The sequence below is a fragment of the Carassius auratus genome, chromosome 14 (genome assembly GCF_003368295.1).
Source record: "Carassius auratus strain Wakin chromosome 14, ASM336829v1, whole genome shotgun sequence".
NCBI lineage: Eukaryota > Metazoa > Chordata > Actinopteri > Cypriniformes > Cyprinidae > Carassius > Carassius auratus.
Window position 1 is genome coordinate 730,800 of NC_039256.1, and position 25,623 is coordinate 756,422.

General features: G+C 37.8%; 1 protein-coding gene across 2 annotated transcripts in view; it reads left to right on the top strand.

Annotated features, from left to right (window-relative positions):
* The window catches only part of LOC113113378 (E3 ubiquitin-protein ligase NEURL1B-like), a 48,142-nt gene that overhangs the window by 10,457 nt on the left and 12,062 nt on the right, over window positions 1-25,623 (top strand). The window contains exons 1-2 of one of the 2 annotated variants that reach the window (XM_026279524.1): window positions 12,475-12,683; window positions 16,533-17,099. In XM_026279524.1, coding sequence (XP_026135309.1) covers window positions 12,653-12,683; window positions 16,533-17,099 — 598 coding nt within the window. In that variant the 5' untranslated portion in view covers window positions 12,475-12,652. Of the gene's footprint in view, window positions 1-12,474; window positions 12,684-16,532; window positions 17,100-25,623 lie in introns of those variants that run through there. The other variant, XM_026279523.1, reaches the window with a different exon arrangement.

Sequence of the window (25,623 nt, forward strand, 5' to 3'; positions counted from 1 at the left end):
AAAGGACAGAAATATGAACTTAAAACTAATTGGCTTTACATCATTTAGTTAGCTGTCATTTTATTTTGCTGTGGAGTTGCACACTTGGCACAGCTCTTGCTACATTTACTGCTGCGTAAGAGCTCCAGATTGATGAATATTGCTGGGGGATCTCTTCAGTGACTGTTATATGAACTGAATTGGCCATCAGTAAGACTAGATTTCTCATAACACTTAAATTATTACAAGATAGCAAGACCACCAGTTACACATTCTTCACGCCTGACACCCAAGGTCAACAAACTACATGGAAATGGGTGCTTTAGCCCAAAAATAACCTGCAACGTCTCTTTCCCATGGAGAGGGGAATGGCCCACCTCCCCCAAGGGCCCCTGTGTTCTGGTGAAAGCTCTCAGGGGGGTGTTATTCTTGTGCAGGATAGGTGACACGAGGACCCACAGGCCAGTTTGGAGTTGCTTTAAAGTGGATTAAAATAGCATTCAAAGGACAGCTGTCTTATTTAGAGCTTCTGAAATAGATACTGTATGTCTGTATGTACTAATGACATCACTGTGAAATGAATGCCCTTGTTTATACAACATTAGATGTTTGTATCTTTAATAAGCTGATAAGCTCTTCTACTGTTGTGACATGCATTGATGCAAAGACATTTTTGAAATTATCCATCTTTCTGACAGGGATGGTTTCTCTTTTAGCCATGCAGAGACAACTCGTCACAGCTTGTATTAATCATATTAAAAGTTATGTGAAAGATGTGAAAACCCCCTAGGTATTAAAGTGTGGCACAAAACTGACCCTGCAGAATATTATAGAGACTAGGAGTTGGCACTTGGACCATTAATGTACAACATAGCACCCTAGAAAACATCTGGCAACCCCTGTGACATTTTTTTTTTTTTCAGGAAAAATCTGGTTCAATTTAATATTTTCAAATAGATTTGGTGAGGTGTAATGTTGCTGATATGTTAACAAGGATTCCCTTAAAGCAGCGATATTACTAGAAGATCAAATTCACCTCTCATTAATCTCAAATTCACATGGCTTCCATTCAATCTTACAATATGTTAAACCTATTTTGAACATATTGTTTTTTTTAAAAACTGAATTCTTAGGAACAACAGCATTGTGCCATATAAATAGAAGAGGGGATTACCACTAGACCTTTGTGATCAAGAGGGATTAGACATTTGCTTGTAGCACTTTGCGTAAGTATAAGCAATATATTACAACGTTCTAAATATGGAAATTCCTTACAGAAATAAAAAAATTGTAAGGTGTGTGAGCTGCTTTCCACAGAGGATGTCATTTCATTATAGATGCTGGTTTCCACGTTTAACCACCCTTTGACCTCGGGATATCAGATGTCACAGTTTGGGCTTGTTGTTGTTGGTGTTTATGTCTCACTGAGAAAGCAAGTCAAATGGAAACATCCAAGAACAAAGACATGCTGTGAAACCTCCTTCTTTGTCAACAATATATCCAACATTTTTGCTTCGTAGGATTTGGATCCTATTTGATGACTTCAGTGAAACTTTTGTGTCTGGGATCCATATGCGCATACTAACTACCACATGCTGATCACTTGTACTCACGATATTGAAGTCACTGACAGCTCTCTCATGTAGCTCCCCATTAAAACAAATACAGAGACCATGCATTACTCTGATTTGTACCACAAATACCCCATAGTCGTCATAGCCCCATCCACATAGCCCATAATCATTGTAGCATATGACCAGTTAGATTTTGTTAATAAAAACTGGAAAAAATCATTCCATTTCACTAGTTTAATTAAATGGCTGTTTACGGTTGCCAGGCAATGCTGAAATTAAAAAGTAATTAAATGCAGAATTACATTGAGGTGCCATCACAGGTGTGTGTGTATTTGGCTATTTGGCAACAGCTTTAAATATCGCTCATCCAGTCAGATTTCAGAGTCTGGAATAGTCCATTTATAATTGCCCCAGTTTACGTTGGTTATTAGGGATGTAATGATGCACCAAGCCAGTTGAACATCGATGCAAATATGTGACGATTCAAATATGTTGGGGTGGGTGTTTACATGAATGTATCTCTGAGGGGAACTGACTGTCTTTAGAAAGACCGACTTAATGCATCCTAATTTGCATACTACCCGTCCTAAATAATATTCTAAATTAGAATTAGTACGTCCCAAATCATAGTATGTTGAAATGAGTATGCCAGAGATTCTTGGATGGTTTACTGCTTTCCGGTAGAAATCAGAAGTGCAGATCCGTGCACACTCTAAATGGTCATTTATATTTTCGCCTGGCTCCGCTCCATGAACCTCCACAGACTGCATGCGCACATCCCCAAATTCTGGAGGATTTTATACTCAACGTGTTCAACATTGTCATATTATTTTAAACGACGGGGCACACAAGTGAAATCGTCATTGGAAGTAGCAGAAAAGAACCGAGAAGTAGGAGTTTCCCAGAAATGTTGTTTAGAACAAATTGTGAGAGAATCATATCATAAAATCTGTATCATGAATTGAGTTGCTGTTCCTATTGGTTATGTAATAACTTAACCATCACCAGGTGGTCTGCCGCACTTTGACTGTTCTAGCAGGTTTAGGTCTGTTATATGTTCCTTCACATAGAAAAAGACTACTTTAGGGCAGTCATTGAAATATTCCTTTGGTATCTGACTCCTGTTGACCTCAGGGGTTTGTGAGGCAGGTTGACCTCTGTTGTCAAGGTTCACACTATCTTGTGTCTGTTAATGTGTTACGGCACTTTAGAGAATATGACACTCAGCAACCTCCTACTGTTTGTCAAATGAACCTCTGATACTCTAGAAGCCTGTAAACTGAAATTTAAGTCCTCAAAGACTAAATTTTGGACATATTTGGGACAGTTTTTACCAGATTGAATGTGCAGGGTGGTTCAACAACGAATATCCATTGGATGTAAAGTCCATTGCATCATAGTTTTCTGAGGTAAAAAGGTCAGTTGCTTATCTTTCTTAATCACTTTTCTCTTTCCTCTATTTAAATTTACATCTCAAATATTTAACAATGTATTGCTAATATTATATTGGTTTGTAAAAAAAATAGGCTAATATGAAAATTTTTATTGTTTGTAATTAAAGCATTACAATTGGCCAAATTTCTAATTTAACATCTGATTGCATGATCTCATGAGGACCTTACAGTTTCTATCAAGATAATGCAATTCTGTCCTTCTGATTGTTACCAATTATTTACCAGTTACCAATTGCTGCATTTGCGGTGTGTGTATATATATATATATATATATATATATATATATATATATATATATATATATATATATATATATATATATATATATATATATATATTAGGGCTGTCAAATGATTAAAATTTTAATCAAATTAATCAGAATTTTCAGTGGATTAATCAGGATTAATCACAATTTGCAATTACACCTGAATCCTAACCATTTTTTTTCTCTGAAATGCATACCAAAAGATAAATAACAGGACACAGATACATAATTTTCATGTATTGATTCATCAATATGTGGTTCTTTTTTTCTGAATTTCAAAAGTTTAACATTTACTTAATCAAATTTACCTGAGCACTATATCAAACTATGCCATTTAACTACAGATAGTGTAAGAGTTTTAGGTGAACCAGTGGTTAAATATAGCCACATATCTATGAAATTATGCATAGAGAAACTCGAAAGAATGAACTCAGAAACACAAACATTCGCCCTCTGCACTCTGGGCACTCTTGTTTTTGGGAGGTGTTCATTTGCTCTGCCACAATACTTTAGGATCGATATTTTCGCGTTCTGAAGCCTTCAAGTGACAGTAAAACCAAGTAAAAATGCAAATGCTTCCCCAAACAGCTGTAATTTTCGCTGCATTGCATGTAGGCGTTCTGCACATGTGCAGTGTGAAACACAGGACGCTATAACAGGAAGAAGCTCCAGCGTATCAACTACCAAAGTCTTCTCTGTTATTGAGCTTGGCATGAATGTATTTGAGAGTAACTGGGGTAAAACCTTAAGCTTCTTCGGTGTTTTCTTATCTTTCTTATCTTGAGAAGTCAGAGATCGACGAGACTTTCCTGACCTAAATAATTTGTCACACTGCGCATGCGTGAAATGCATTTAAAAAAATTTACGTAATTAATGACAAACAACTAATTAACGTCGTTAACGCGCTATTTTTGACAGCCCTGATATATATATTTGTTATCTGGAAAATAAAGGGATAGGGAGGGGAATAAATAATAGAATGGTCTTCCACAAAACACAGAAAACTGAAGCAGCCCAGTCGTACCCTTTACCATGACAGGAGCTTGAAATTGTATATCTTGCGGTTACTTTTAATTGCGTATTTTAAGAGTCTGTGTTCCCCATATGTGAAACATACCAAATACGACTCAAAAAGGTGTCCAATTCGGCCCGCAGGATGATTTCAACAATAATGATAAAAATAAACAAGACATTATTTTGAAAATTAAATAAAGTGAATTCACTATAACATTTTATTTTTAGTTTAAAGCAAAACAAATTGGTCATATATTTGCATTGTTGTTATACCTCGGGACGCCTAACTAATCTTGAGCAGCGCATAAGTGATGATAGCTGTGTTGTATTGATGACTTGCTGCCACATTCTAGCGGTTTTACTTTTATATTTATGTAATTATGATGAGAGGCTTCAACCAACCAAGGTACAATATAAGAAAATACTAATTATCCAATTATTGTTATCACAAAAAATGAAAGAGATATCATTTTTGTAGAGAAAACAACCTAGCATCATCTTAAAAAAAAAAAAAAAAAAAAAAAAACATCAATGTATTTGTGAGCAAACTAAGGTTTAACAAAAGGTAATTTTGGCCCTTACAAGGGGAAATCTTTAATCTGGCCCTCAACATAAAATGACTTTCACACTTCTGTTATTATAAAAAAAAAATAATAATAATAATAAAAAAATTTTTTACCACTAAACTAAACCATACTATTTAAGAATAATTGTAGTTTAATAATGGTATATCTGCACATCTGCTTTTTTAATAGACTTGTTGTGATATACTGTATGGTCCAAGTGCATGATTAAATATGAGACTAGATATACAGATATACTCAAGTAAAATGAGCTTTTGGAATATGTATTTACCAACTATCTATCTAGACTTCTTTGCAGAACTGCTCAAGTTCAGTTACATTTTAAGGTGACTGCAGTCTTCAAGTCATTCCACAGATTTTCAGTGGGGTTTAAGTCTTGAGCTCTGACTAGGCCATGCAAGGACATTCACCTTTTTCTCCTTCATTCACTGTCTGCTCAGTTTTGCTGTGTGCATGTCATTGTCATGTTGAAAAGTAAACCTTCTTCCCATTGACAACTTTCTGGCAGAGGTCAGCTGATTTTCTTTAAGAAATTGATGGTATTTTGCCCCATCCATTTTTTCTTCTGTCCTAATAAGGGCTTGTCCCTGCTGCAGAGAAACACCCCATAACAGAATATTACCAACTTCATGCTTTACTGTAGGAAAGCTGTTATTTGAATGGTGAGCTGGATTGGATTCCCGCTAGACATATTGTTTGGTGTTGAGGCCAAACAAGCTCAGTCGTGACTGCATGTGGCCTTTCTTGAATAGTGGCTTTTTTCTTGCCGCCCTCCCATACAAGCCACATTTGTGGAGAATTTGTTGATATTGTTGTCACATGCACACAATGACCACTCTTTATAATAAATGCCTGCAACTGCTTCAGAGTTGCTCTACATAGTCTCTCTGATCAGTTTCCTCCTGGCTCTTACATCCAGTTTGTAGCTACGCCCTGGTCCAGGGAAGGTCTGTATTGTACAAAATACCTTCCACTTCTTAATAATAGAGATGTAACCATCTCCAGACTTGTGCCTGGAAATCTATACATGATCATAATTTACAAATCTATCACTTTTCCCTCTCAGAAATGTTCACGCAATCATGCAGCACATATCAGAAGCTCTATGCTCCGGAGCGGTTAGCGCTCGCACTCACTGATCTATATATAAATGAACCCGCTCTGACCCTTTGCTCTTCCAACCGAGCGTGGCACGGAGCGATCACACTACTCAAACAAACGGGGCTGTGGGGGTCAAACGCGCTCAGGCACAGTTAAAAATGACCTAGTGTTAGTACACCCTCATACTCCTGCATCCCGCTAACACAAGTCTCTACCCGCTTCCACACTCACCCATCAAGTGTTGCCCTGCAATGCACTCTGCTGCACTGGGTCCTGCGATAGTAGAGGTCTCTACAAGGAAGTCCTATTATTATGTTATGATCGAGGCTCTGGACCCTGAGCATAACTTTTTTTCTATAACAAACTAAAATATTTTCTATAAAAACATTGTGTTCAAGGCCATTTCTCATCAAACTTTGTGAAATACAGACTGAACAGCAGCTCAAATCACACAACCACTGCATGAGCATATGAACTTAATCAACAGCTCTTGTTTGGTATTAAAGCTTCACTCGCGCTTGTATTTGTATAAAAAATGCTGTAAACCAATATGTGTGTGTGTACCTTCTAAAAATGCTGAAAGTTTTCTGTGAGGGGAAGGGGTGGGTTTAGGTTAAAAAGTGTATAACTTTTTGTATATAGCAATAGATGTGTATGTAATGTCCCCATTTAGGTAGCTAATTGTGTGTGTGTGTGTGTGTGTGTTTGTGTGTGTGTGTGTGTGTGTGTGTGTGCTTTGCACTATATACATACTGATTTAGGAAAATTACTTCTAAAAAATGAATTTGTATTCTTTTGAAAATGAGTAAAAAATTTGTGGGTACAGAGCTGTGTATGTTGTGTCAAAAGGTAGACCCAACTCTCTTTGAAAACCCCTGCTTTACCTAACAGCGGTATCTCTCCTGTGACTGATGGACAGACATGAGCTATTCAGAAAAAAAACTCCTTCAATACATAAAATGATGATGCATGTAAAGGTAAATGTCGAGGAATACCAAGGAATTTTAGAAGGGTAGAAATTAATAATTCATATTTTAAAGGGGGAAGTTGATTTTGAGTTTTTAAACTTGCAATATGCTTTTATCAATAAAATATTGAGTATTAAAGTAAACTTTGAGAATATTTTCATCCTCCCATTTCTTGACCACTTTATACGAGGGAGAGTTGTGCAGCGTCAGCCACACTCTCTCTTCACAATTCCCATCCAGATCCAGTGTCAAGATGACTGGAGATGGGCCTGGGTGCAGTGGATGACCAGGATGTCTTCAGTGTCTTCTCACAATGCTTGCAGAGATTGGTCTTATCCACTCATTCTGCTAGTGTCTGTTTTGTGGCGTCTAGTCCATGTCTGTAAGTTTGAGGTCATTCAAGCTATTGTATTCCTATTTTTCCTATTTTTTTTAGCACAGCCAAGAGAAGAGAAGACAGTGAACTCATGAATTTTTCATAATTTATAAGTCATGACTGTTGTATTTTTCACATGCATTCAATGAAAGCATAAGGCCCACTTAGACAGTGGTTATGACTCATTTTGTCATTAGATCTGTGAGTTTTTGGCTTTGGACAAGATTGCCCTGCTGCTCAGACAACCACATGCACGCCTCCCATTCGGCCATCTGCTTAGCATTTCAGTTTCTTTGAAACTTGATGGGAATTACAATACAGCTAATGTAACACTTCACAGTCCAAGGACTAGTCACTCCGCCACATGGCAGCAATTTTGATGCCATATTCCAAGTCTTACCACACAGTGTGACAGCATCTTCTCTTAAAGAACATAATGCTTTTACTTGCAAAAAAACTTTGTTCTGGTGGTAGCTTTGGTACATGTGCAGTTTTCCTGTACAGTTAAACATATGTCTAATGCTGGTACAAATGTAGTCTTCTACCAATTTTTTTTTTTTTTTAATTCCAGAATTGTCCTGTAGAGATGTTATTTCATGCCTATCCTTTTGTCAAGTAACATTTCCCTGATTGCAATCCCTGACCATGCCAATGGCTGCCAACATGAAATCAGTCTGACAAATTTGTGTTGGCTGTTCCCAGAGGAGAGGGAACACTGACATGTGACAAAGTGTTCCTGTGGCTCAGTGGTAGAGCATTGCATTAGCAGCATAAAAGGTTGTGGGTTCAATTCCCAGAGAACACACATACTGGTAAAAAAAAAAACAATGTATAGCCTGAATGTAATGAATGTAATAATGATGAATGTAAATTAAATCTATATATATACTTAAATTGTATTTGCACATCAAGATGTTTTTTGTCCTGTTGTGCATCTTTTGACATGCAGTGTACTGGGGGCAGAGGTGGATAGTAACGAGTTACATTTACTTCGTTACATTTACTTGAGTAATTTTTCGGGGTAACGAATACTTTTCGGAGTATATTTAAAGATGGGTACTTTATACTCTTACTTGAGTACATTTTTTTGGGAAAAATCTGTACTTTTACTTCGTTACTGTGGGCGACGCCCCTCTCGTTACTTTATCTTAATGCAATAAATGCTTCAGTTTATTCCAAACGCGCCATCTACTTTTCTCTCGACAATGAGCGATGCCCATTCGCGAATGATTCATTCTTTTGAGTCAACTCTGTTCAAAGGCTTGATCAAACCAATTGGCAAACGAGTGAATTGGTTCATGAATCAGTTTGATTGAGTCGTTCAGTTCCATGCTGCACGCGCTGAGCTCTGAAGCGGTTCACTCAGAGTTGTAACGTTTAAGAATATTAGCCGCGTTGAAAACGGGGCTATGGAACTGCACTGAATTGAAAGCTAATCTGCAAAGGCTATTCTTTGCTTGCGATGGAGATCCTTATTAGATGAACGCGTGTGCTGTCTACTGTTTAATAACTTGGGCTACATTCGATTACAGTACACGATACCACTGTGACATTAGTTTGTTGTACGTGTGTGGCTTATAACAGGTTGAATGCAGCTTCCAAAAGACAAAGAATAGCCGATTAAGATTTTATTAATTTTTTAATTTTAATACAATCACACCAGTGCGAGTACGTTCAGCAAGTCATATCATCAGCTGCTAAATTCAGATCTGGGTGATCGCTTGCTGGCGCTGAGCCAGAGACAGACGCGTTTTTACAGCGCTGCGCATTAACCAATCACACACGGTTCTGTTGAGCTTTTGAATGCAATGGCCAATCAGAGGTGTTCCGATGAGTCATCGCTGAAATGCCGGTGCTTCCTTCACTCGCTCACTTAATGAATACCTCTTTCTGCCGAATTCTCTCGTCAGAAACAACAAAGTGCAGATGTGTGTACGAATCTATAATTAAGATATTGATTTCACAGTGTTAACAGTTTCAGTGATTTTAATGGTAGTTTCTGAGAGTGAATGAAATCTAGACTGTCAGTGAAAATTATGTTTAATAATGTAAATGTTATTTGCTCTCTTTCTGAACAATGAAAGATTAGTAGCAATATTTATATCACATTAACTTTCAATGTTAAATTCACATTTAAAATAAAGTCAGTCGTATTAAAAATATGTTATGTCATGACACCTATATTTGTTACTTAAATAAACAGACAGGGTTTTATAATAAATTACATAAATTGGATTAAAGGCTGATGAAATATATACATTTATACACACACACATACATTACATACATTTTTTGTCTATATATCTATATAAAAAAAGGCTCCGTATATATGACCCAAAGTAACTAGTAACTAACTACTTGAGTAGATTTTTTATCCGATACTCTTTTACTCTTACTCAAGTAACTATTCAAGACTAGTACTTTTACTTTTACTTGAGTAAATATTTCTAGAATTACTTTTACTTTTACTTGAGTAAAGTTTTTGGGTACTCTACCCACCTCTGACTGGGGGTAATGAGAGGCGATCACCCCATTGACCAACTTGGGTTTAGGTTTTTACATTATCTTTTTTTTTTATTGACTTTGTATAATTGAAAGGAATGAGAGTAGTTAATAGTCTCTTGTTTGCCTGTTTCTGAGCCATCCATAGAACAAAGAACAAGATCTGAAAATTGATAAAAGAAGACACAAACAACTTAATATTTATTTTAATAGTATTACATCAGAAGTCTTAGAACCCCATTCGACCCTGCTGCTCGGGACCCAATACCTCTGTATTAGATTATTTGTTTATTGTATTTGATAGCTTATACTTTCAATAAAACATTTGCAATAAGTTTGTAAAAGTGGTAATTTGATGCGTGTTTGGTATCTGGTTTTCTGCATTTACACCATTCTGACCAACAAGCTTCACCAGTGTGTGATTTGCTTTTCTCCTATCATGAACATGAATGATATATAAATCGAAGGAACCTGGTCACATGACCAGGGACAACGACCTGAACAAATGCTAAAAGAGATGTAACAGTATTTTTTAAGGGGAAAACAGTTATGGTTATGGAAATGGCAATCAACACTGAATAATAAGAATAATAATATAAATATTTAAATCAAGTAGTGTTTTTGCAACACAGTGCATGAAATGTTAACAGTCCTTACAATAATCTTAATTTATTATTTTTAATCTTACTCTTCCTACAAATTGTTTCATATTTACAACAGGAGCTGATGGTATGCACCCCACTGTAAGATATCATTCTATCCCAAACAAAGAGCTTTTATGCTTTTATTCATGTGATGTTTGTTTACAGTGCAAATAGTCTCCGCCTCAAACATTCTTCCTGTGTTAACCACAGTTATCACTGCCTTTCCTTCTAGAACCATGACAAATGTTTGAAAATAATTTCTTTGTGCACTGGCCCTGCCTTAGCTTACATATACTGTGCATATCAGGAGGGTTACCATTTCTACATATCTGGTAAAGATAAATAAATTGATATAACTTTATTAAACTGCACAAAAATCTGCTACAGTTATTACAGTATAATGGCTTTAATATGAAAGTATAATGCAAGATTGCTGTGTTATATGGGTCACAGCTATAACCCTTTTTTTTTTTTTTTGAAATAGCTGGCATTTTATGCAATAATAACCTATCGATGTTCTTCCACACTTGCACTTTTTGCACATAACAGTCCTGCCCAATCAACCATATTAGTAAAACTGTACTTATTTTGAAATTATTTTATATGCATTAATTTGGAATGACCATGGGCCTCTTTACCGTCTGAATGGTCACACTTGGTGACATACTGTGCATAATTTGAACATATTGAGAAGATCTGGGGCAGATTTAATAGCCGTTGGCCTGTAGCCGGTAATCATGGGCTAGGTCTGTTTGGACAAGGCTCCTCAGAGACAGCTTCAGCTCACAAGACAGGAAGCAGCTTGCATGGATCCCAGCGGTCAAGGATGTGAGGAGATAGGATGGGGGTTGGAGTAGAGAGGGGATTTCCTCGTAAGGGGTTTATGTCATTTTCAAAAATACTCACAATTATTCTGTAGTCATGAAACATTTAGATACTAATCTGTTTTTCTTTTTTTATGAATTTTAATTGCTTTGATATCTGCTGGCCTGTTTGCTACTGTCTGTTGGAAAATGCTAAGTTTATATTACATTTAAATATCCATTTCTGAAAAAGAAGGAAACTGATTTAATTTCTAAGAGCCAGGTGATTGACATAAAATAAGCTGTATTTTATTAATAAGTTATATATGTATATATATATATGTATATATATATGTATATATATATATATATATATATATATATATATATATATATATATATATATATATATATATATATATATATATATATATATATAAATAAATAATAATTATTATTATTATTATATTTATTATTATTATTAGAATTTATTTAATTTATTTGAATGAAATTAGCTTGATTATATATATATATTTATTTAGTTCAAGTATGAAAAACCACACTTATATTTATTTATATATATATATATATATATATAAATTGTACCGTGGTCATTTTTTTTTTTTTACCTGCATCTGTAGAACCATGTTTGTTGATGTTCCCAGTATAATGTAAATATCATGAAATATAATAAACACATCAGTACCAAGATATGTAACATTATTTTGTTGTGTTGTGTGGGGTCTAGGCTACATACGAGGAACGTCTTTTGACGTTTGCCCTTGTGAACGATGCATTGACGGCGACTCAAATTAAAAAGTTAAATAAATAATAATAAAAAAGACCCGCACGAATGATCTCTTTAAACTGAAAGAACGACGTCGCGTTTGAAACACAGGGCACGTCTCTGATACGTATATATGCGCCATTGCCTTGTGTCTCCCTGTTTTTATCGGGGTTTTGTGCCACCAGTGTTGCGTTTTAAGACGCTTGTCAAGTTAAAAATAGTTTAGCTATTAAAATGTTTCTTAAACTTCCCGCGTTAACTGATATATTTTGTCGCGAGCTTTATTTAAAAGGGTTTACGAATGGATGTGCGCTCTAACAGTGCAGCCAGTTTTGTTTAGTATAATGACAGCGTTGTTGAGCGTCGCTTCGCGTCGCGTCCATAGTAGATGGGTTGTAGGATGATCAGGCGTGGGGAGGGCTTGGCTGCCCAATGCGCCAATGACTTGAAAAGCCGCTTCTGTGTGTGACTCTCAGGCGCGTAGAGATTCACACAGCTGCGATTACGAATATATTCCTCATATCTGATAATAAATGGACAGACCAGGAGTAGAAACATTCGCGATCCACTTGTCATCAAGGAAGAGCAATTATTGGAAATAATGGGGAATACAACACCCAAACCACTGATAGGTAGGAGATGGCATGTTGACCGTTCGTTGATTTGTCTTGGGACAGAAATAAGAAGGGTTTTTGTATGCTTTAATGTGGATAGAGAGGTTTAATATCTTGGTTTCTTGTGCAAATACAATGCGTGTACTCTAGCTTCTGAACTGTACTGGGATGAGAGCGTGCGCTGCGTGGGAGTGAGAAGATGATGGGTGATGTTCAAGTTATTCAAAGATCCTGCAAACGTGTCATTGCTTAAAGCTGTCTGATTCATTACGCATAACATCATCCTACATGTTTTAATATAATTTTTTTCGGATGTTGCATGGCGTTTCAAACTAAATTGTGAATATTTGGAATGTGGATTGTGGATAGTTTCTTAATGTAGGCTGCATGGACATGAATGTTTTTCACCTTGTTCAGATATTTGTCTGTATTTAAATGTTCAACAAAGATGATGATTATATTTTCTAGCAACAGACTGGTGACTTATTATCCCTTATTTAATAGGCTTACTAAATACACCACAAGAGTTGATGCTGATGATAAACTGTGGTATGAGAAAAGCTCTGTTTCTCTCTGCTGTATTATAATTTGTTCTACACTCCTCCACCTCCCAAATTTAATGGACACATAGTGTGCCTCAAGAATACCTTATCAACACACAGTTTCCATTTAAATCCTAGATTCCTTCTTATAGATCTGTGTGAGTTCATATAATTGCTTTTAATGGGATCTAGATAAAGTGAACTTTATAACTGTGGTATATGCTCAGTCATAAGTCTGAGGGAACATTGACAGTTTGGAATATATTTTCACACCATTTTAAAAACAAAGGCCTTTTTTATTTAAGTTGAATAAATATTTCAGATTATAGTTCAGAAATCAAATTAAGAAAATGAATGACATTGATCATGTGAAGTTCTCTAAGATGCAGATGCTCTTGCTGCATTGAAGCACAAGGTGGTTATTGTCAAACCAAATATTAAGACATTCCAACATTTGTGTTAATTTTTCACTCAGCATGTTGTGCAGATAATATCATTTGAAATGTATCAGAAAAAGAACAAGACATAATTTGAGTGGTCTCAGGACCCTGCAGTAGGAAATTGTGGCACTGAACATTAATAGGTTAAATGAGATATTTAATTGGTCGATTCTGCTCTAGAGGTAAACTTATCACAGTGTACATGGCCTGCACATGTAACGCAAGGCGTCAACACCATCAGCTTTTGTCGCCGCTAGTTCTTTGAAGTCGGCTTGGTGTGTCCCGGCCTTAAGCTAACATTGTGCATGTACACCAAAAGGTTAGGAATGACTCACAATGTTTTTCAGTGGCACTGCTGGAGTTGCTGCTCATTGACCCCAAAAGAACATTCTTTGTTTTCATATTCACAAATAAAGCAGGTATCCATTATTTCTCATTGTGTGCTCAGTCCCTACCCTCTAGTAGCCTGACTAGAGCAGTTGGTACAGTATAACTTTGATAATTGCCCCCACAAACTGTATGATGACAGTTAAATGGGTACATCTATTAATTATGGATTTACTTCTAGTCATAAACTTGTCTTAAAAATCGTACCTATAAATGTATGGCTTGGCATGCAGTACAAGGATGATTTTGGGTGTGTGGAACACAATGCTAGATCAGGTCACAGTATTTCTTTAGAAAAGTCTGGAAACACATGTATTCATTGTGGTGTTTTCATCACTTTTTTTTATTTTGGCAGTTTAATATATATATATAGGATAAGATTTAGTCGATTGGACTGGCATCAAATACAATGTGATTTTCAGAAATCAAGATTTAGCAGCAAAAATAAATTTTTCCAAAAAACAGTTCTCAAACAGATTTTCTTGTCCATGAAATCACACAAAATACAGAAAAATAATGACAATATAAAGCAAATAGAGTGTAGGCACCAAAGCTTCTGTAGATCCACTCACTCAAACCCCTACATAACTGGCACAGATCTGAAAATAATTTAAGGACAGTTACGTATGTATTCCCAACATTTTATTATGCAAGTTTTATGTTACACATGAGATGAAAAGGGAATTCATAGTAATTTTAATATTTAGCCAGTCAGTTTAGCCAGAGGGCGTGGGTATGCAGAGCATTTGCATCTTATATGGACTGCACACCTCTGATATATACTAATTAGTGCTGTAAAACAATTAACATTTTCATTCAACATTTTCATACCAAAGTGTAATCATAGGAAATAAATGGAAACATTTGCTGATTTAGTAAAGCAGAAAATATCAAATAATATAAAGTTACATTTATATATTTTTAAAGTGGCATTCATGTAAACAACTAAACCAATGATTCTATTTAAAATATTATTTTGGCAATTTTGTTGAATAATTAAATAACCAAAGTGTGGAATAGATTAATCTGAAAGGTCAAATTATTCTATGACTTAAATACAGGCATATTAATATTTACATATTTAATTAAATATTTTAATTGAAGATATGTCATATAGTAACACTGCAAATGAATGATTTCGCTCGGTTAAACTACAGGTTTCATCAAAAGCAAAGACATCTGAAATAATTCATGGAAATGTTAAACAATAGATTAGATTCAACTTTATTGTAATTGCACATGTAAGGTACAAGGCAATGAATTGCATTTAGAATCTAACCAGAAGTGCTAAAAGCAGTAAGTACAGGATATACAGTGTCTACAATGTGTTACAAATGTACAATAAATATACAAATAAGGCAGTACTATGGACATAATTTACAGATTTTAAATACCATCAGCATGATATACAGATAGGTGTACTATGAACATACTATACAGATGGATTATGTAATAAGTGTATTTACACTTTAAGCAGAAACTATGAACATATGATTATCATTTACACTAGTGCAATGGACAGTAAAAAAGTGCATAGAAAAATATTCCAGTGGCATTGGCCCGGACGCATGTGCTCACCCGGAGCAATAACCCCATTAATTACAATTAGTATTAAATTTAGAAATAATAACACTAGTAACAACATGCCACATGGGAACGTCTGTGCCAAATTATTTTTTATTTCAAAATAAAAACTATAAATTTTACTCCACAAATCTAAAAACAATTGTGTCCAGTCCACGTTTCCCTCATTAACAAATAGGCTCAGAAAGCTTTGACATTCACCATAATACAATATCATACATCATTATTTTACAGGGACACAAAATGAATTCAATTAACATCAAAACTGTTTGGCTCAAAGATGTTGATATTCAGATGAAATTACAAAATTAAAAATGGTGTAGCTTACTCGTAGATTACTGGTTTTAAATGTGCATGTGTTTTTTTTTTTATTGTTTGTATGTCAAGTCACCTTTATTTATATAGCACTTTAAACAATGCATTTTAAATGTCAATGCAACTGAACAACAGGATAACAGGATAAAAGCTATTCAATGGGATCCAAAAGTTTTATACCTCTATTAAAAATGGTCTTAGTTATTCTTAAATCATCTTTTCAAATTATTATTCTGGTAATTTGAGTGTAAAAGTTACATTGAAAAATGAATTATAATTGTGGAGTTACACAATTAAGTTCTGTGAACTTTCAGAATCCTACAACTGTTTATTCCCAGTTTAAACTTTTTTTTTTTCAGTGTCGTCTTTTAAAATCCCAGTGTATTTAGTGATGCATCATAGGTAGATCATAGGTATACATTTAGGTGGATGTATAAAATGCAAAATTTTTTTTAAATGATTGTTTTTTTTTATGTCATTTGTAGGCCTTTAATAAGAAATAACTTGCATACATAAATTATATTTGTGTGTATTACATTACATGTATTCTGTGGCTTTTTACATGTTTCTAATGTACTTTAATGCTTTCATTCCAATAGACTCCAGCCTACAGCATCGCCCAGTGGCCAGTAGGCAGTACTGTACGGTTTCCAACAGTGGAGCAGAGCGCCACAACTCTGCCCTTCCAATCAGCGTCAAGTCTCCCCGTTTTCACCCCCACGCCAAGGGCAAAAATATTCGACTGGACACACAACTGCGCCGGGCAACTCGGAAGAACAGTTTCTGCAATGGCATCACCTTCAGCCAGTGTCCTCTGCGTTTGTATGAGAAGGTGCGGTTGCGCCTCTCAGGTGTCCACACAGGCTGGAGTGGAGCTCTACGCTTTGGTTTCACAAGCTTAGACCCTAGCAATCTTGCCTTAGCTGACATCCCCAAATATGCTTGCCCCGACCTGGTGACACGGCCAGGATACTGGGCCAAGGCCTTGCCTGAGAGGCTGGCCATGCGGGACAATGTTCTGGCCTTCTGGGCTGACCGACATGGCCGGGTCTTCTACAGCATCAATGATGGAGAGCCCATTCTCTTCCACTGTGGTCTAAGTGTCGGATGCCTGCTCTGGGCCATCATAGACATCTACGGAACCACACAAGAAGTTACATTGCTCGGTGGGTGCTCAGATAATCTAACTCACTTCTGAATATTCAGTCTTTCATTAATGATTTTGCAGTAAACATCAGATATTGTGGGAACATTATAGCTTTCAGTGATTTTGTTAACACACAAGTGATTCTCATCTCTACCTAGTACCAAAAAGTGTCTATAAAATCAAACATTGACATGCATTCATTTTATTATGAAATACATTATCAGCAAAGTGCTGTACAAATAAAGTTGACAAGTTGACAGGCCGAACAATCAGCAAATTAAAGATATTAGACACACACTAATTGACTAACTTTGTAGGCCACTACATTTAAACTGTTGAAATGACAGAAATGTGGAAAGATGAAAAGAATACATAACGGTCCAAATAATGATTAATGTCTAAAAGTGAGTGTTAGATTTCCCCAAATAACACTGTGTCCATCAGCAGCACCACTATTCACCCCTTCTACAAGTATTCGTGCATGAAATCACTGCTGTGGGAAGGCCCCACAGATTTGTGGTATGCCACTGGTTTTCAGAAACTTTTGCAGCTCTAAGTAGGTCAGGGAAGAGTCATCTGGGACATGTCACACTGGCTGTGACACTTAAAGCTTGACTTCAAATTGAGCCATATGAAAATTTCTTCCCTGATAGTTATAGATGGTAGGGATTGCACTGACCAATCGACTAGTCGACTTCAATGCTCTGCCATGACACTTTATGTTTGATGTCGACTAGTCGCCGGTCCTATAGAGGGCGTAACAGGATAATAAATCTTTGAAGGACTTCCACATTTAGGCACCGTTTCTAAACAGTTAAAAGGACGAATAAATGTATACTCCGAAAGGTCCACAAGACATGTTTGATTATATTACAGGATGCTCAAAATTGAACGTGAGAACGCACATTCTAAAAAGCATATTGTACAGGTAAGTTAAATTGCTGTTCTAATCTAAATTGCTGCTGCACTGTAACACACACACATAGGCTATAGACAGCAGCTCTTGTGTCTCTCGCGCACAGAATCATTCAGTGCGGAGATGTACTGTCAACGTTGATCTGTGATTTCTCATTAAATGGCTTAGAAACTGTAAAGTTCAAGTATATATTTGTTGATAACTAAATCCCACAGTGTCACTACTACTAGAGAGACGCTGCTATGTAAAAATAATTCACAAACACAATCGCTCTCACTAATGCAATCATATGAATGTAATCGGTTCTGTGCTACTTTATCTGTATCTGATTTAGAATAGCAAAAATATGTGAGAAATAATGCGACCCAAAGGCAAAAGAACTGATAAAAATTAGCTGTTATAGGAGCAATAGCCATGTACGCATTGTTGTGTCATATGCCATAGCTGTGCACAAGGGGTTTTTCACAGCTCCAGATTTATTTGTTCATTAATGACGTCATCAGCGACTAGTCGATTTCAACTCGACTTTCATCACATAAAAGTCGACTTTAAAAAAATCAGTAGTCGTTCAACCCCTAATAAACGGACATGTCTAATAAAAAATATCCTACATACTACTTGTTTTATTGTCATAAAACTACAACAATAAAATAAGTCAATGTGTCAAGAAAAAGCATTAAGAATATTTTATTATTATTTATGCCATAAAATTATTTTGTAAAAGGTACTGAAGTTACTAAAAATAGGTGGGTGATGGTGGAACGATCGTCAGCTTCTACGAATGAAGCGAATGAAGGCTTGTTACCTTCGGGAAACCATGGTTACATATGTAACCTGGGACGTTCCCCTTCAGGAACTCGAGCTGTGTCCGAAAACGCTATAAGAACAAGAATGGTCCCGCCGCCAAACTTGCAAGCTCTGCCTAGTGTAGTGTGTATACAAGGAGCACAGCTAAGGCCAGAGAAAGAAGAGCCGTGAGTGGCTCGCAGATCTAAACCATAAAATCTGATGAATATGAGGGACGTGGACCGTCCAGCTGCATTGCAGATGTCCTGTATAGACACACCTGACAAAAAGGCCTTGGAGGCTGCCATACTTTGGTTCGAGTTAGCCTTGACTCCCAGTGGGGAGGGAAGATCAGAGGACTCAAGGTTTTAGGATAGCATCCTGATCAACCACTTCTTCTGGCCGGAGGCCTTAGCCTCAGTGCGCCGCAGAGGAAACATGTTAACCAGAGGGTGTCTGCCCACTGAATGGCCACCAAGAGGGGCACGGTAGGCTGTAATGGCTGCCACGTAGACCCTCAGGGTAGAATGGGTCAACCCTGCAGAGAGAAGGGCCTGCAGGAACTCCAGAACTGTCCCAACTGGGCAAATAACTGGGTCGAGCTGGCAGTCTTCACACAAGGAGGTGAAAGGTTTCCACCTCAAGACTTACAGTTTCCTCATGGAGGGATTTCTGGATTGGAGGATTGTAATGATATAAACTTCCTATTCATTGGGAAGGAGGAGGCGGGAACTGGTGCACAATCAAAATGAAACTTTAATAATTCAAAATAAACACAATACGGCGCACCAGCCCATCACAGACGACTGGTGCGCATAAATAAAAAGCAAACACATAAAATATGGTCCAGGCCTGGTCCTCTCTCGTCCTTCACTATAGTCGCTCCAGTTTTATATCCATCCATCTCCTACGTGGGACTCGATACCGGCGGTGGGGCGCAGGTGCAGCTCATCTCCAATCACTACACCTGGCCTCACTCCTCGTTCCCACGCCTCTCGGCCCCGCCCCACTCGCCACATACCCCCATCGCCCCTCGCAGACAGGGGGTACTGCCGAGACTGCACTCTACCCCCCCCCTTCCCTCCGGGGGGGACCGCTCACAGGGACCTGCGGGAACCTGGGGGTAGGACAGAAGAGGCGAGAGAAAAAGAGATGGAAGGAGGAGCGAGAGAGGGGAGAGAGGAAAAAAAAATCCGGTTCCCAGACGCACTGCTGCTTGGCCCTCCACCAGCTGGGTGATCTCCTCCGCGGCGCCTGGCGGTGGCACTGGACAGCCCTCGGCGGACGGCACGACACTCCTCCGCCGCCCGGTGGACGGCGACGGCTCCTCCGGTTTTGGGCAGCCGGCAGGAGTCTGCCGTTCCCTGCCCCTCCGGATTCCTTCGCGGAGGCAGCCGGCTCCGGCCCCCTGGCGAACGGCGCCGACTCCTCCGCTCCCTCATGGACGGCAGCCGCCCCTCCATATCGTGGGCGGCCGGCAGCGAGCTACAAGATGTGCCCCCTCAGGGGCCACTCCCATAACTTTCATAGCTCCGGGCAGGGATGGAATATCATGTCCTCCACCTGTGAGAGAAGACCCCTCCTGAAGTTAATCTCCCATGCACGGGCACGCTCCAAGGCGAGAGCGGAGAAGCACAATCAGCCCCCTTATTTTTCTTCAAGAGCCGACTGCATGAGCTACACTCCTCATTAATGCTGCTCGTTATAATATTAGGTCATAATATTGCTTGTGTAATTGATGTTTTTGCAACTGATGTTTATGTAACTGATGTTTGTGCAACTGCAAGCTCATCGACGCCCTCCAGGTCAATCTCCTCGGAGAAAGACAGGCGGAGCATCGCGCCCTCTCCTTGGGTGGGAAGTACTGCAACGTGGGCTTCAGAAACCCTGAGAACGGGTGTGAAAGCGAAACCCACGAGCGCAGCCACCGCTCCGCTTCGGGAAAAGCGGGACCGGCACCACGAGAAATGCTAGTGAAGGCTCCCTCCTCAAAGAGAGCCTTCTGAAAGTGAAACTAAACAGTAACAAATGGTCGCATCGCGGGCCTAAATAACAAACAACACTAAATAAGGCTCACAAAACAAATAGCGACTGACACACACATAGAGCTTCGCTGAATGACAAAAAGCTGACACTCGTTCCACTCCATGTGCTTTTATAGCTTCCTGGTCGTTACATCACCTGCCTATGACGTCACGCCCATTCATGAGACTGATTTCACATATCATTCAGAGCTGGTCACGCTGAAGGGTGTTCCCACAGCGTTTTCGGACGCAGCTCGAGTTCCTGAAGGGGAACTTGTGTTTGGGTTTTTTCTTAAAGGGGACCATGCTCGTTTTCACTCAATATCCTGTTAATCTTGAGTACCTATAGAGTAGTACTGCATCCTTCATAACTCCAAAAAGTCTTTAGTTTTATTATATTCATAAGAGAAAGATAGTCTGTACCGATTTTCCCCGGAAAAACACGAGTGGCTGGAGGCGTGACGTGTGGGCGGAGCTAAAGAATCACGAGCGCCAGTAGGCTTTTGCGAGTGCGTCTGGAAGCTGTGACACCGTGAGGACAAAACCAACCAAAACAAACCATGGCTAACAGTCAGATTCAGCGTATATTTCTGATCCAGAATCAGATCCAGAGGCTGAAATTGAACAAGAGCAGCATCAGCAACAATGTCTCTATGTGGTATGTATTGAAACTGTATATATTTGCTTAGCGGTTTTGGAAAATGACTAAGTTCCACTTTGTCGTCTTTTTTTTTTAAGCTGTAACGTTACATGTGGAAGTGCAGTTTGATGACAACATCGCATGTTGTTTACTTGATGTGCTTACGCGCCGATAGCTAAGTTAACAACACAGAGATATTTGAAGCAGTTTTACTCACCGCATGCGGTTCCAACACACGATCGTGACCCTTTTTCGTTGGGAGTGCATTATCCTTAAGAAATAAACGATGTGCAAACCCGGCGTCAAACGGCCTCAAAGCATCTTCGAAATACAGGGAACAAACACAAACACTTGCACAACTCCGTTGATGCTTTGTAAAAATAAACTCCATTCACTGGTCCCTTAATGCTGTTTCTCTTTTGGTAATCTGTGCAGGGTTGTCTTGCCCTGGCAACCAAAAACACACTTTTTTTGTGACATTTCGCGACGCTCTCGCTCTGATCAGTGATTGTCTGTGCACAGCCTCTCTCTACTCTGATATACGGGAGCGCGCGGTCTTCCGGCAGACGTGCCCTTAGGACCCATATAAGGAAATTCCGCTCCATCTAACGTCACACAGAGCCATACTCAAAAAAACTTTCCAAAACTTGTGACAAACCGGAAGGAGCATTTTTGGAACAGAAATACTCCTTCAAACGTACAACTTAATTTTTGAAACTTTGTCCATGTTTAGCATGGGAATCCAACTCTTTAACAGTGTAAAAAACTCAGTATGCATGAAATAGCATTTCACCCCCCCTTTAAGTTGCGTATCCTTATAATATTTTTCTTCAGGTTAGATATTGATTATTAAATTAATCAAACCCTTTTCTCTAAACCTCTCCACTTAACCATCAGACATCTGCCATGTTTGTAGTTTTTTTTATTTCCATTTTTTATTCATGTTTGTAGTTCTTAACTGTATCCTCCTTAAAGCACAATGGGTTGCAATTAATCTCACACTTTTTACACCGAACAAGAGTTACAATATTGACACAAGTGCTACAAGCACATCTGTGGTAAAGTGTTGCTCAATATCAACTCTGATTTTAGAAATAGCATCAGATTGTTAGAATATCTGCCATTTCAAGGGCGCATTTTACACATGTTTAGATAGCATCCCTACAACTTTGGTTGAACTACCACTTGGTCGCACTGACATACAAGGGCTGAACGTCAGAGGAATATCTCAAATGAGGTTCTAATATTCAATTTATCACCCAGACTGACATGTGCAAGTCAAATGAGCCTCAACAGCCTCAGAATAAGAGGACTAAATACAAACCACATGTTCAGTATACTGGACATCAGTGTCTATCCAATTATGTGTGCCAGGAGTACACTCGAATTTAGGCATAAATACTTATGAGATCACCGATTTTATAACTAAAGATTGTTTGTTTGTTTATAAAGATGCCTATTTGTGGACACGAAGCATCCTTAGTCTAAGAATGGGAGTCAGTAAACTGAACCTGGTTCTTGAACCTGCTTATTTTTTATTTCTTGCTCCTTTTCTCAAGTGCTGGAGAACTTTGTTTACCTTCTGTCTGGCAAGATCATTGACCATGTTTGGTCAGAGATGCTGTGTGTTCCTGGAGGGTCTGAAAAACTAACCAATCCCAGACATATAGAGACGTTTTGTCTGTGTTGTCAGTTTTTTTGGCTTACAAAAAGATTTATAGGCAGAAAGATTTATTGATGTGTGTATGGAATCATTTATTTAAGTAAACATTACAATTTGTCTCTGAACCATGTTAAACCATCTTTACCAGTGATTCTCAATCTTTTTCAAGTGATGGACCACCTTAACATTACAATAAAAATCACAGCCAACCATACACCCCAAATCTGGGGCAAACTACATACTACCTCAAAATAAATACCTGAAGTTTTAAAACATCTTAAAATTATATTTAGTCTGTGCCCTATATGTTAAATCATACAGTTCATAATTTTGATTATTTCAACAAACTAAATTGCTGCATTTATCTAATGAACCATAATGACTTTTCACTGGCTGTGAAGTTGGACCTGTTTTTGTGTTGTGACCCATACTACAGCTTGATTAAAGGAAAAGAAGTGCATACTCAAATGAATGTAAATTTTTTATTATTATTTTTAATGTTTGAATTCTGAATTTAAATCTTTATGCTGATAATATTCTCTTTTGTCTTTTGGCTGCTCGTGTTAGGGGTCACCAAAGCAGAATTTATCCACACTGCCATTTGGTTTTATGCCGGATGTTTATGATGATAATATAATTGATCACAAAAAAGAAGCATTTTGACTAGTGATCAGACTTTTGAATCTCACTATAAATCATTTTCATGCACTTCCATTCAAAAGTTTGGGATCAGTAAGATTTGTAAAAAATGTTTTTAAAAAGTCATTTAAGCATATCAAGGCTGCATTTACTTAATGCAGAAAAAGCAGTAATACTGTGAAATAATGATACAATGTAACATAACAGTTTTCTATGTTAATATACTTTAAAATATAATTATGTGATGTAAAGCAGATTTTTCCATCAGCCATTACTCCAGTCTTCAGTGTCACATATTATAACTTTTTTTTATTTTACCAATTTTAACATATCCTGCTGAATGAAATTACTAATTTCTCTCTCTCTCTCTCTCTCTCTCTCTCTCTCTCTCTCTCTCTCAAAAAAAAAAAAAAAAATATTAAGCAGCAAAATGGTTTTCAACATGTAATAAATTATGACAATAAATCTGCTAATTAGAATGATTTCTGAAGGATCAGAAGATTTAGTAATACTGAGAATAGGAACAGGAATAAATTATACAAACCTGATTCCAAAAAAGTTGGGACACTGTACAAATTGTGAGTAAAAAAAGGAATGGAATAATTTACAAATCTCATAAACTTACATTTTATTCACAATAGAATATAGGTAAGATATCAGTGTTGAAAGTGAGACAAAAATGTAATGCCAAATATTGGCTCATTATGGATTTCATGACAGCTACACATTCCAAAAATTTGGGACAGGTAGCAATAAGAGGCCAGAAAAGTTCCATGTACATATAAGAAACAGCTGGAGGACCAATTTGCACCTCTTTAGGTCAATTGGCAACATGATTGGGTGTAAAAAGAGCCTCTCAGAGTGGCAGTTTCTCTAAGAAATCAAGATGGGCAGAGGATCACTAATTTCCCCATTCCTGCTGCAAAAAAATAGTGGAGCAATATCAGAAAGGAGTTTCTCAGAGAACAATTGCGAAAAGTACAAAGTTATCATCATCTTCAGTGTATAATATCATCCGAAGATTCAGAGAATCTGGAACAATCTCTGTGCGTAAGGGTCAAGGCTGAAAAACCATACTTGATGCCAGTGATCTTTGGGCCCATAGACAGCACTGCTTGGGCACTTCCAGAAAACATTGTCGGTGAACACAATCCACCGTGCCATTCGCCGCCTAAAACTCTATAGGTCAAAAAAAAGCCATATCTAAACATGATCCAGAAGCGCAGGCATTTTCTCTGGGCCAAGGATCATTTAAAATTGGATTGTGACAAAGTGGAAAACTGTTCTGTGGTCAGATGAATCAAAATTTGAAGTTCTTTTTGGAAAACTGGGACGCCATGTCATACGGACTAAAGAGGCCAAGGACAATCCAAGTTTTTTGCAGCACTCAGTTCAGAGCCTGCATATCTGATGGTAGGGGGTTGCATGAGAGCGAGTGACATGTGCAGCTTACACATCTGGAAAGGCACCATCAAAGTTTAAAGGTATATCCAAGTTCTAGAACAACATATGCTCCCATCCAGACGTTGTCTCTTTCAGGGAAGACCTTGTATTTTCCAACATGAAAATGCCAGACCACATACTGCATCAATTACAACACAATGGCTGCATGGAAGAAGGAACAGTGTACTGAAATGGCCAGCCTGCAGTCCAGATCTTTCACCCCTAGAAAACATTTGGCGCATCATAAAGAGGAAGATGCAACAAAGAAGACCTAAGACAGTTGTGCAACTAGAAGCCTGTATTAGACAATGATTTTGTTTAGAATCGGGTTTGTATTTTAAAGTATATAATTAAAAATTTTAAAGTAAATTGAAATAATATTTGACAGTATTACTGTCATACTTCACAAGGTGGAAGGAACGAGATGACGCT